General features: G+C 34.4%; 1 protein-coding gene across 1 annotated transcript; it reads right to left on the minus strand.

The window, feature by feature from the left end:
• Window positions 1-251: 251 nt before the first annotated feature.
• On the minus strand, window positions 252-11,938 carry LOC135598339 (glutaminyl-peptide cyclotransferase-like). The gene is made up of 11 exons (XM_065091972.1): window positions 11,566-11,938; window positions 10,694-10,750; window positions 9,159-9,194; window positions 7,376-7,440; window positions 5,972-6,035; window positions 4,050-4,167; window positions 3,877-3,974; window positions 2,238-2,308; window positions 2,103-2,130; window positions 719-773; window positions 252-600 (listed from the first exon to the last, which is right to left on the minus strand). The coding sequence occupies exons 1-11, from the start codon at window positions 11,866-11,868 to the stop codon at window positions 491-493; spliced, it is 1,005 nt and encodes a 334-aa protein (XP_064948044.1). The 5' UTR covers window positions 11,869-11,938; the 3' UTR covers window positions 252-490.
• Between the last annotated feature and the right edge of the window lie 1,995 nt (window positions 11,939-13,933).

A 13,933-nucleotide genomic window follows, 5' to 3' on the forward strand; every position in this document is an offset into this window, starting at 1 on the left:
AGATTTTTTAGCATGCAAGACAAAAGTGTATTACAAGATGGTTAAAATTATCTTTTGATATATAATTGGTATGACAAAAGCATGTCAACGAAAGGCCCACGCTTGAACGTATATTGCAAGATAGCTAAGTATGAAAACGGAAAATGAAGATGCCTAACATGCACAAGCAATGATTATTGGAGAATCGATCCTTTAAACCTGCTTGATCTCACGTTTATCGGAACCATATCTTCCAGTTGGCGATTCCTACATTGACTATGCTCTAATACAGAGCCTACATTGGACATGCATTAATAAATCAGTGAGTACGAACTACAAAATTATATTTGCGATTCACAAAAAGAAAAAAACAAGTACCAAATTCAGCTGATATATCTGCAATATATGAAACTAAAAGATTGCTACTCATTTCTGTAGTAGTCATCCCTCGCGATCTTGTACACTTTGGTAGACTGGGATAGAGCATGATGAACTTACTCATCTTGGCTGACTATGAAATTTCATTCTTTATAAGACAAAGGTCTTCTAACCTACCATTCAGTTGACCAGTAACTGGATGAAGGTGGATCTGATAAAGCTTTGGCCATAATTTACCAGTCACTGGTAGCATGAAAGGAAGATGAAACCGAGGAATCAGGCAAAGAAAGTTCTAAATTCAAATTATTAAAAAGCAAAGCAAAAAAGGCATACATTTCATTTTTAATAAACACAAACTTACCAAACAACCGGTTTGTTTCCTTGTCCCAAGCAATACCATTAAGCACGTCGATAGCCTGGAAAAGTTTACAGGAGGAACAGTAAACAAAATTTTCTTCTTAAAACAGAGAAAGGAGGGTTTAAACACGATTTGCATTTAAAAATTATAAAGCGTTCCGCTGTGCTTAGATAAATTTGTGACATGGAGTTAGTACAAGGTTTTAGTTATGCTACAATTTTGCATGAACTATTTGTTTACTCTCATCACTCAAATATATTCTAGACGCAAGCTAAACTTGAGAACTGGTTTAAACCAAATCCCTTACACCTGCCATGACCCGGCCAAGCATTGGAAAGGGTATGGTACAGGTATAATTTTAAATCCGTTGCTCAGTCTGGGTTGCATCCATTGCTGGCACAACCCTGGCTAGAACTGATACCATCACTAGTCCTATGTGCACACCAAGTTAAGGGATCAATAGAAACAGAATAATTTGAGAACAAAGATTTCACATATGATAAATTGGTACAGAATATTAGGAAAGTAACTAAAGATTATCATATCTTAAATGATTATTTGCAGAAATTTTTAGGAAACATTGGTGGAAAAGTAGAACTAATAGGACAGAGATTTGAGCAAAAGAAATAATTTAAACCTGCAGGCTATTTTGTCCAAAATTTATAATAAACTTTGAACCTACATCTATGCTGAATTAAAGAAATGATTATTCATAAAAATAAAATAAAATTAATAAAAATAATACAATTTGTAAATCGTTGCATAGGCATATGTACAAATGCAACATATGTTGAAATAAGATATCAGACATAGGAACTATTTTGACATGTCACAATATTCAAATCTATGTATATGGAAAGTCATAGTTTAGCAGGTCAAGGCCAGATAATGTTTACCTTAATACAGTTTTATTTGACTTGGTCACAGAATGCACACCAACATCGAACTTATTAGCATTTAAATGAGTATATAGTTAAGACAACCAAGTTTTTGTTTTATATGTAATATGTTAAGCATTAAGCAGTATGCCCTTTTTGTTTCTCCTAAAGAAGGCATCCCATAAAAATGTAGCTTATGGCTCACACCAGCACTTTTCTCTGAGAGCTAAGTTGACAACAAGGGATAATAGAATTTCTTTATTCGCTCCGAGAGGCTAAAACAATTTAAAAGAATCTCTCTCTCTCTCTCTCTCTCTCTCTCTCTCTCTCTCTCTCTCTCAAATCTCATTCAATTCCTTGTTCATCTACATAAATCAAACTGTTAGTACAAATTCTCAATAACATAAACAACAAATAGCTCTGGAACAAGATATTCTTAGCATGTTACCAGAAAGTAAAGAAGCTTGCAACTCAAAAACACAAAGAAACATATGAAAATTGGAACTCACAGTGTGTCCAGATTTTAACAAGCCTTGCCTGTAAAAATTTCAAAAAGCTGTCATTTCAACATTTCTATAATGATGATAAATAATAGTGTTTTCAAATTCAACTTAGGGAACTTGACAGTCCATAAATTCATGTACCTTAATTCATGGAGAAGAATCCAACTAAGCACCATGCCATCTTTATGAGATATTCTAGCTATGCAATCTGTCTGCAACACGTAACTAGAAATTATTTTTGTTCTTAACTATTATTTTAACACTTTTATTGAAATTTTTAGTGACATTTTGTATATTCTAAACAAGTATTGGAATAATTATTATTTTCAATAGGATGAGAGCAGAAATTAACATTTATAGAAATGCAAGAATGAGCATCTATTCGTATCAATTCATAGAATCAATGACAAAATAAATAACATTTGCAAACATATAATGAATAACATAATGGCACGAAATGAGAAATGAGATCTCAAACACTAAAACGCAATCGTCACTAATTTGGAGTAGGACCAAAGCCATTTGAAGCGAATCATTAAGTTGGTTTGTGTATAGTTAGATCTATAGTTTAAGATAAAAGAGATGATATAGAAAAGACCAAACAATGACGTTTAACATGAGGGTCTACCTTATCAACTAGGTTGAAGTAAAATGAAAAAGAACGATAAAGGTATGATACAATGCATGCCCTATCTTACTTTGATCAATTGAGGACCATTTACAACATTATGTCCGAGAAGATTTTTCTCCAATTTTTTTCTTTTTTTTCTTAAGGTACAACCAACTGTTAGTTAAAACCTATTGAAGTATATGATTGAAGATATCAAATGATCTTTCCCTATTGTTAAAGATTATTGATGCAATATGTTATTGTCCATGAGGACTCTGGTCTGAATTACTCCAGTTGGCTTTGAGAAAAATCAGACACCCAAAGCTGTTGGGCTTAGTGAATTTTCTCAACAATGAGGGACGGTGATAATTATCTCTCTTGCTCATTTTATTAAAAACTAAAGATCTTATTCAGCTAAGTTCAACCAAACCAATTTTGATGATGCACAAATTTACTGTCTTGACTATCAAAGTTATTTAACCTTGAATTTAGAAGTTTAAAGCTTCATTGATTTGTTTGACTCGATCTGATGAGCATGAATAATACTTTTAAAGTTTTTAACATGTATGCAAGTTTTGAGTCTTGTAGAGAGAATACAAAAATTACTTACTTTGGAGGACACATGCAATTCCATATAGTTATCTTTGTTGCTGGAGGCAGCCATGGCAAACCAATACCAGTACAAGGATTGTGAACAGTATGCCTTTGGCACAACACAATGCACCTATGCTGGCATAAAAGGTGGTAGTTGATGCCATAAGCACATGTAACAAACTACAAGTTATATTTTGGGTTCACATGTACTTGAAAAGTGTAATATTATATGATGTATAATGCCATAAGCTTTTGGGTTCACAGTTGCTTTTCTACGTGACAAACTACATATTCATGTTCAGAATGGTTCTTATACCTTAGATCAATTGAAATGATGAATATTGAATTTATCAATTCATCAACATGACACAACAGAAAGTTTCAAATGCAGCCAAAGCATTGCTACAAGAAGCAGTTTGAAAAGAATTTCAATGTGTAGTATAACCCCTGCAGAGTCATGCTCCTTAGTGAGAAGAAGGAACATTGAATATATAGATTAACTAAATTGAAAAATATAAACAAAATATGATTTTGAGATTACCGATGAAGAATGTATCAAGAGAACAATTACCACACCTGCCAGACATTAGCCCATACTTCACCATTTACATACTCCAACTCATTAAGATAAGGAACTTCATGATCATTATATCTTACAGTTACTCTTCTAATAACTGCAGAAATTTTTAAGAAAGAAAAGAAATCAAATCCAATAAGAGAAAACAACATGATTGTTAACAAGTGCAAACCTTTTAAGGTTTGGGGATCTAGATGATAGAGTGTTGAACTTCCATCAGTCCCAAATATAACTTTGCCATCGGTTGCCAGTCCCCATCCATCACGCATCTGATGAGTAAACCTACGTTGCTGCACCATATTTGTAGCACCAAATTATTTTCAAAGTAGATGGTCTATGAAATAACATCATGTATGCTATTATCTTATGGTTTCATATTAAGAACAGTGATTTTTTAGCAGCTTCCTGGCTCAATTTTTGCATAACAATAATGTATTCACTTTTTCTGGTTCAAGTTTAAATATTTTGAAGTCAAGGAGACAAACAACAGAGGAAATAATGGATTGATAAAAGTATATACATGTAATCCTAGTAAAGAATTACAATTCATGTATCAAACTCATAGCGGTCCACTCTCTGATTGGTACTTTACCAAGTAACACATGCCATACTGAGTTTTATTGTGCTCATAAAACCATTGATCCAGTCAAATGTGACGAACCAACATAAAACCATAAAGCACGGGTTGGTAAGTGCCTGGTTGAGGCAAAGAAGAAAATTTGAGTCCCAAAGCATCTAATCAATCTTCATCATGCAAAGTCAGGTTATGATACTGAACCACCAAGAACCTGTCTAGTAGCATATATAAAAAATTATGCATCATTACCAACAAGTATTCATAGAGTAAAAACAAGCTAGTTAAAATGGGTGTCATAAGTCTTGTGTGATCATCGGATACCTTTGATATTAAAAGAAAATTTTCATAAGACAATCGTGAGACCAACAATATTTAATGGATCTAAATGTTTGACAGTTAAGGAACAACATATACAAAGAGTTTGTGTTGCTGAAATGAGAATGCTGAGATTGATGTATGGAGTAACTAGGAAAGATAGGAAAAGAAATATTTTTATACGTGAACAATCAGGTATCGCTTCGATAGAGGATAAAATGAGAGGGAATCATTTAAGATGGTACGATCATGTGCTTAGATAGTTAGAAGAGAAAAAATTATTAATGTTACTAATACGAGGAAAGATAGATGAAGACTTAAAAAGATTTTAATAGAAACTATAAATAAAGATTTAATTACTCTAGATCTCACTTAACATATGACCCTTTACATATCTCAATGGCGGAAAAAGATCTATAATAGCCAACCCTAAATAGTTGAGATTTACAGCTTTGTTGTTGTTGTTATGTATACCAACAAGCTATGAATGATTGAGGTACAAAATTTAGTTGAGATTTACAACTTTGTTGTTGTTGTTATGTATACGAACAAGCTGTGAATGATCGGGGAACAAAATTACAAAGTCAGGCTTCTATAAGATCATAACAATATTCCACTTGGTCACAAGAATCTTGTATATCTTTTTATCTTAGATTGAGAAATGTTAATTGATGATCTTTGTGTGTTCTTTCTTTATGACAGCATGAAAAAAACCATTTTCCTTCTAAAACCACTTTTGGACACAGAAATTCCATGATGCTCAAATCTATCCCCAGCTGTAAGCCAACTCTTTCTTCAATTACGAAGTAGACAACTATAGTGAGTAGCCGAGTATCAAGAATCATAAACGATGGATAAGGACATGTACACCGAAATGTCTATGTTTGTCGCAAGACATTATCAAAAGGTTCTCTGGTTGTCAAGGTTTGCTCAGTGTTTTTCTGAAATATCTTGGAATCTCATTATGCATCACCAAAGTTCTCCAATTGTTAAATTGTATCAAGATAATTACATTTTAGATAATATTTTCTGCTAAAAAGGGTTGTGTCCTACATTTGGAAACATATATTTTTGAAAAGATAAAAGAAGAAAAACCTGCACAAATCACATCACAAACCTACTTTAGATGAATGTGATCGAACAATGAATGGAACCAAATGAAGATAGCATATATGTAAAGATCTATGTAGAAAGGAACAAACTTTGCTAAAGTTGTATCGATCATATGTGAAACCTGTTCTTGTCAACCAGGTTACTTGGAACAACCTACACAAGAAAAAGAATCATCATTTTGTTATAATCAAACAATAATGGTCTAATAAGCATCGAAGAAAGAATTAAACTAATGTAATTGGTCAGAGGACCAAAAACAACACTACAAAGATATTCAATTGTCATGTCTTAAAGTGATTCAAAATCAATATTGCTGAAACAAATTAACATGGTTCCCTGCTTTATTTAGACAAATTGAATCCAGACAGAAACACAAATAGTAGACCTCAAATTGATAACAATTTCAGTATTGTATTAAGCACATTTCAGATATAACAGTCCGTTATAACAATATGAAACTAAGGTTATCAATAATAAATTACACAGAGTAGTTAAAAATCAGGATGACTGCACTTCCTAATAATATTTTGTGGATTGGGCTTCTTACATTGAGAATGGACCTAAAGTGATAGGTTCAACCATTCAAGCACTTTCAACTTATAGTTTATACAAGTTCAAATTTTTAATCCCTTCACTTTGGCCCCTTCAGTTCTCCTCCCTCATTCATTAATACAATGCATATTCAAGGGAGGCCATCAGCCTGGCACACCAACCCATGAGAGCAGAGGTCAGAGCAGCGATGAAGATGCCAAAGAGGAGCAAGCTTTCAGCAAACTTCTTTTTTTTCCCTCTTTATACAAAAGATTGATAGAATATTTGTGGTTAATTTCAGTCATTAACATGACATGGCATGTCAAGCATCTGCACACTGAAACATGTTGCTCTGATGGCTAGCATACACATTTAGTGCCAACAATAATTTAAAATTGTCAATTACTTTTTCATTCTAATTTAAAACTAGGAGCCACAGTGCTCAAAATTACATCAGATAAAGAAAAATACTACAGCCAATGTATAAAAATATACACCCATGTGTATATACATGATTGTATATATTTTTAGAGAAACCATAACCAAGCAACCACCGAGAGGATGCAACCCAAGTTTTGCATCCCACAATACGCATTAATTCTTGTAATAAATGACCCATCATACATATTCTATGTATATGTCAACTTTCACCTTTCAATCTGATGACCAACTTGTCCAACTAATATAGATCAACTTAAGCTGTAACTAACATTCACAAACTTAAATTCTAGACTGTTACTTTCATCAAGTATTTTTTACCCGAAGAGAACAACATAAAGTTAATCCCCTCCTACAACCAAAGGGCTAAAACAAAATAGGTTAATGATGCCTAAACATGCAGGCCGATCTATCAAACAGAAAGAATTTATGTGTTTTCTTAGGGTTTATCGATTAACCACCAAAAAAAAAAGAAGAATTTATGTGTCAAGCACTAGAACCATATAAGGAGTTTGGACAGTAACCTTTCACCCAAAAGTGTTAGACCTTCTCCAAAATAGGATCCATCCATTTGGTGCGAAACCTGGACCTGAACATTGATAAAATAATATATGGTCATTCTCAAATCAACATAAAATGACATTTAATTTTCATTAAAAAAACATTAACTTTAGTTCAGTTATAGCATAACAATAATAGCACAAGCATTAAATATAAATGTATGTCCACTTATGCATAGTGTTCTATCCTTTTCATCAAGCGAAGGAAGAAACATTTTGATGATGTTACACCAAAGTGACTTAAACAGAACAAACATGAATTTTGATCTTTTCCAAAGATTATCAGGGCATCCCTTGTAATTCATGTTATCAGATGAGGAAGTTAAGATGTCATTGTATAAACACTAATGCTATCCCCGGGTTGCACCAGATCCATTGGAAAAAGTGAAAAATCAATGCACCAAAGTACCACAAAATTAATCTGCAGCAATCCTGCCAATGCTATATTAACATTGCTAAATTTACAATTCCATCTGTCTTTATCCATGTCTGTCAGTTGACGCATAGACTTTATTTTTATCCATTTCAATAAGGCCCTTAACTTTAGCCCTCATATAATAGCCATTTTTATATTTTAAAGTTGTTAAAGAAATGAAAAGTATAAAACTACTTCATAGCTCCTTATGCTCCATTCTGATCTAAAAATATCTATTCTATGCTCAACCTCCCTTTTGCTAACCTGAAAATGGAGTTGCTTATTTCTAATGAATCTGAAAGTCTGACCATCTTCAACTTTCCAAATCATCATTTGTTATCTTTTCATAGAAAACCTTGTTCTCTCTACAAGCATCTGGTTGAATCTATGAACACCTCCAACATACAAACACATTGAACGAATTGCATGTTGTTTCCATGTGCCATCATGTGTGACACCGACACCGGCCGACATGACTAGTTTCCACAATACTTTGATTATATCTACCCATTAAAAGGCAAAATCTTCCTGAATTTGGGATTCCACATTTTGTTCCTTGAACTTTTTCAGTGGTTCTATTAGTTTACTTCTAATATTGGCACCCAAGTCTTGGTTTAGCACTCTTATACTGCAAGAACTTGACACCTTGTCAAGAATCCTTGCATGTAATAGATATCAGAAGTATACAGGAGGAAAAGGCACAGCATGTTTGGTTCCAAATTATTAAATATAAATAACAACTAAAATGATAGATATATATATAAGTTGAATGTTCCTGTGTGAGATCCATGAATCCAAAGGTCATACAATAACTTTTTAATGATTCACTTCATAAAGTCATTTAGTTGCCAAGATAGTCATTTCAAAGTTTACAATATCTTTAAAGATCTTGATAGAAAAACAAGATAGCAAAATCTAAGTACTGTCTAGATCAGGTTATTGAACATCACGATCATCAGATTATCCAACACATCACATACTATTTTGAACTAGTTAAGTGCACACCATCGTTTTCAAAATTACGACTGTGTAAAAACATGTGTTTGAAGAAATTCACTTTTTAAAAACAACCAAATGAGTTATAGGTCATTGCAAGTAGCTAATAATATAACTAATTCTGACCAGCAGTCAACCATCTATACATGACCTAATATTAGGAGCAATACGTCCAGATCTTCCATGGTCCCATGATAATGATTGATCTGAAAGTTTAACTCGATAACAGCCATGCAACTAAAAGCATCAAGCTTCCATAATTAACAAGATAGTTAAACAACAAATGAAGTTGAGTGTAATATGGGAAAAAGATCAAGGATATCGTCGCATGGTTACCTTCCCAGTCTGCAGAAGAACCTGTCTGACTGAGGACTGGGTACAACAAAAGGTGAGAAAAAGTTAGTGATAAGAGAATCAAATACCAGATAGCACAAACATTGTCTGTATTTACTGATTTCATAGGATATGAGCATGATCTTATATAAGAGACAATATGTAGAAACATTAGTTCCATTTAAAAATTCTAAGATAATCTTCTCACCATCATGATCTGTAAACATGATATTTTTTCCCCATATGGTCATCACATCCATTCAGTGCACAATCAATTAATTCATATTAGTCTAATGATACTGCTTAGGTTGAAAGAAGAATCTTTGTACATTAGTGCGGACATTTTAACAAGTTGCAGTAGTGATCCGATACATATATATGTGAGCAATAGAAAACAGGACATGTATATGAAGTGATGAACAGTTAGTACATATACATAAAAAAATAGAAGGTGTATACATCTGTAAGCACTAGGTTCATTGTATGCTTCTAGCAATACAGCCAATTAAGTACAAACATGATATTGTTTAAATGATGAATTAAGGTTGTTATGAAATTAGACCTAAAATGTTCAAAATATTAGTAACACACTGAGATGGAGGCATAGTTTATGTAATGTTCTGCTTCGGTGTGGTTAAATATAAAAAGATATCATAATCACATAGCATCGACATAAACAATATCTTAAAACTGTTTTGCAACCTGAGTAGAGGACAGAATGATATACCGCCTCCAGAAACATCAAGGCCACGTGAAGATACTAGGATGGAGATTTTATTGGACCAACTTTGAACTAGTTCAAGAAGCGATTTCATTTTTTTAGTAGTAGTACAATTAGCATATGATACTGATCTCAAGCCAGTAGGAGGAATAAGATTTCAGCTTCTTTCTGGTAAGAAATTTTTTTCTAGTACAAAAATTCATTTTTCACATCCTCAGCAATCAAATATCGTTTTGGTTAAAGACCAAAATTTCCATAGATTTACGCTCAGGCCAAACACAGTTTGACAGAAGTCTATGTAGATATATTGTAATTTTGAGAACAAACCAAAGATAATCATAAAAAAGGTAGAACCAAAAGAAAGAGTAGGTTGAAATGTTGAATATAATCTAGACAACGAAGTAAAAGCATTAAGATGCATCAACAAAGAATAATGGAACCAGTGCATATCAAATTGAAGAAATGTAATCACTTATGTGGATGAAAAGAACTCCAGGAGTTATTAAAATTAACTACTTAATGACCTGTACAACACAAGTTGTGATCAACACAAGGTTTTTAGCTTTCTGGAGTTATAGTTTCTTTGTTGTTTGTTTTAAAGCTTCAAGAACAGCCAATTTAAAGCTTGCACGAATAGAATAAACTACAGATTGCAGCACAGGGAAAGAAACATATCATGAAACCTTCAGAGATTACAGCAGAGCTTAAAAGTACATGTAGCAATATTTAAAACATAGCGCAAATGCACATGTGAAGACATTTGAGGCACCCCTTGACCTTTGTTACATATTCTATATTCAAATTAAATTGAACTTACTCTCTGATAGAGACCAGTTGACTCAAATAATGTTTCATTTCCTCCATATACAAGCCCCTGAGATTTAAGGAAAAAATAGAGTTTACACCTAAATCTACAGAAAACACGATGTTCAAGTGAAGGTATTAAAGATCAAACATCAGAAACAATAATTCAACAAAAAAAAGCAGCTCAAACCAATAACTTATGCTATTTCTCACACATCACTCGTGTAACTAATTTACAGAGACCATGGTCGGAAAGGAACTCATTAGCAAGAAGTGCTAGAGTTAGCATCCTCAAACAACAGTTGAAATAATGCATAAAATCAGCTTTTAGGTTTATTCAGCATATAAAATATCAAAAAATTCGATCGTGAGACAAGATGATGATAGTTGGTGACATAAATCGCTAAGAATATGTAATCTGAAACATAAAACAGTATACTATAGACAGGCATAGCAGACATTGTTGTAATCAGAATTGTACTTATCTCAGCTTATTTTATGAAAAGTACCAATTCTTATACACTGGCAAATCCTACAAGCATTGGAGCAGAGATGCGAGACTCAATTTGGTTAACTGACGCAAAATGAATATCTTCAGATCAGAAAATATTGAACAGCATGCAAATACTTCTGATGAATATCCTTCGGGCAATAGAGAAGCGGAATCAAGTTGAGACTGATCTTTCCTGGTTAAGAGCATCAGGCTCTTGGGAAAACCCTTCGACAATGTCAAAACAGTAGAATCGAGGAGGAGGTGAGACGGAAATGGTCATCCAATTCAAATCCCCAATCGGAAATTAAAGATCAACCGTAAAACTCGAATCGCAGCCAAACACACAAAGAGCATCAGAGACAGCGGAATCAGGGGTTGGAAACGGATCTTGCCTGGGTGAAAGCATCAGGGTCGTGGGGGAACTCATTGACGATGTTAAAGGAGTAGAATCGAGGAGGAGCGGACACGGAAACGGCAACGGTCATCCGCTTCCAGGTGATGTAGACGAAGAGGAGGGTGCAAAGGGCGACGAGGGCAACGGGGAGAGAGGGTTCTCTCCTGCAACAGTAGCCTCGGCTTCTCTTGCAACGACCGAAATCGGAGGCAGCCGTGGGGGCCATGGTATCCGATGCGGGGAGGTCGGAGCTCGGCGGGGGACGCCTCCGTCTCTTACCTTTCTGCGATCCGACCGTCATCTCTTTGGGGGTCTCCCCGAAGACAGGGCAGACTTAAACCGCATCGACGAACGAACTCAAGTCTTTGGACTCGCACAGTAAGAAACATAAAGGGCGGAATTTTTCGTATTAATTATTTCTGATTAATTAGCTAAATTCCATTAACCATTGGATCCACCGATAACGGGCGGTCAGGCCCAACACGGATCCAACAACAACTGGAAAGGCCGATCAACTGTTCGACGAATTGACTGCTCCAGCGTGACGCTGCTTGGAAATGCGTCGAACAGCTGAAAACGACGCCATGGTACTTCGATATGACAAGGAGCGTGCAGAAAAGCTGTCTTCTTCCCTGGCGAACAAACACTGGCAGGCATGCGATGGCTGACCTTGCCCAGCTTTTCTTTTAAGCGCTTCTTCACTCTCGGTGCATCCATGCGTTAGCTCCGCAATGGCCTGTTTCTTCGTGATCTGCTTCGAAGAGTCGACAGAACTGCCTGTGGAACATGCGACTGCAGCATGGAGACAAGGCTACCAACAGTGGCTTTGCTCAAGGCTTTCTCCTCCTCTATTTACCATTAATGCCTACCTTAGACCATTAAGACTTCTTCGTACATATCATGGGGGTGGGCGGGTGGGGCGGAGGAAGTAGGGGGAAACCTGCAGCCACAGCTTCGAAGAACTGAAGATATCAACATGTCTCCCATGTGCTCTTCTCACTACTCTCCATGTGATCGCAAGTATTATTTTGGCACCTTCATTTGCGAGGGAATTGATATTTGTTTCTTTATTTGTTTATCTAATTCCAACAATGGTATTCCGGTCTTCTGTCAACATCAAATATATATGTATCTGATGATGGTGGATATCATTAAGTAGACAATCCATTTGGTATGATGAATTCTAAATGTTATTAGGGATATTTTACATCTAATGTTTATTATGAATAATTTGAATGTATGTCATAAAGAAGATCGTGTAGTTAAATGGTTGGTTACTCATGCTTGAGTCAATAAACTCTTTTGTTTTAATCTCTTGAACTTGGAATCTTTCGAAGCGAATTAGATTATTTCGCTACTATTCTTACGGTGACAATAATGATAAATGTTTAAGTAGACTTTTTTTCCCTATATTTTGTAGAGAAAAATTGACATATGATCTATTCAAAACTATCATATGATAATTATTTTTGCGAGTAGCTACTGATCTATCTTATTTAGACCTAATGAGCTTAATTATAACATAATAATTCATTGATATTAGGCCTCTGGCGATAGTTGATATTCTCATCACAAATATTAGACATTTATTACTAGACTTAGAGAATACATTAACGATCAATCATCATCCGATACAAGCACCACATGAAAGCTATCGGAATGAAAAAAGTTTAGATCACCCCGCCCATTTGTCTGTGTAGACAAAAGTCCAAAGTAAACCATTGGGGACTATCTCCTCTCATTGCTCACAAGGATAAAATGTCAAACAAGGTTGTTGGGATGGTTGTAGGCTACCCCTCTAATGTTAAATATAAACAATAATCCCAATTGCTATGTCAGGAGGTTTTTTTTTTTTTTTGAAAAAAACTCATACACTAAAATGATCTCGGACTAACTTGAATATCGGAGGGATCGGATCAAAATTTTTTCTTCAATATCGATCTTAATGCAGGTGACCCCTTGAAAGCTCAACACTTCTATCTCAAAGCCATCTTAAGCATGCCTCGAAGCAACTTTGAACACTCTTACACTATTGGGTTCGAACCACGTCGGATTGACTCAAACGTCAATGATGATTTTTCCTATAAAAACTATGCATACACTTAAAAGATAGCTTTATTAGAAACCTTTGACATTTGATTTCCACCGATAATCAAATGTGTTTTGAGGATTCAACTTAATAGAAGAATTATATAATGGTAATATTTTCATTTGGATAAAAAAAAACATGATATGGAATAATTATTGTGTCGTATCCCCTTATCATGTTTCATCCAATTTAGCTCATAACTATCATAATATCTTTTTAAAAAATATATTTATTTTAAAATGTTAAGCTTTATTTATTTGTTAATGATAGAAGATAA

Source organism: Musa acuminata, chromosome BXJ2-1 (assembly GCF_036884655.1).
Source record: "Musa acuminata AAA Group cultivar baxijiao chromosome BXJ2-1, Cavendish_Baxijiao_AAA, whole genome shotgun sequence".
Taxonomy (NCBI): domain Eukaryota; kingdom Viridiplantae; phylum Streptophyta; class Magnoliopsida; order Zingiberales; family Musaceae; genus Musa; species Musa acuminata.

Excerpts from the sequence above, each read along its gene's own strand:
- LOC135598339 (XM_065091972.1), bottom strand. The coding sequence starts at position 11,868 with ATGACGGTCGGATCGCAGAAAGGTAAGAGACGGAGGCGTCCCCCGCCG. Across the intron at positions 6,036-7,375 it reads CTAACACTTTTGGGTGAAAG|GTTGTTCCAAGTAACCTGGT; the intron begins GTTACTGTCCAA and ends TTTCTTGTGTAG. Across the intron at positions 2,131-2,237 it reads ATTCTTCTCCATGAATTAAG|GCAAGGCTTGTTAAAATCTG; the intron begins GTACATGAATTT and ends AAATTTTTACAG.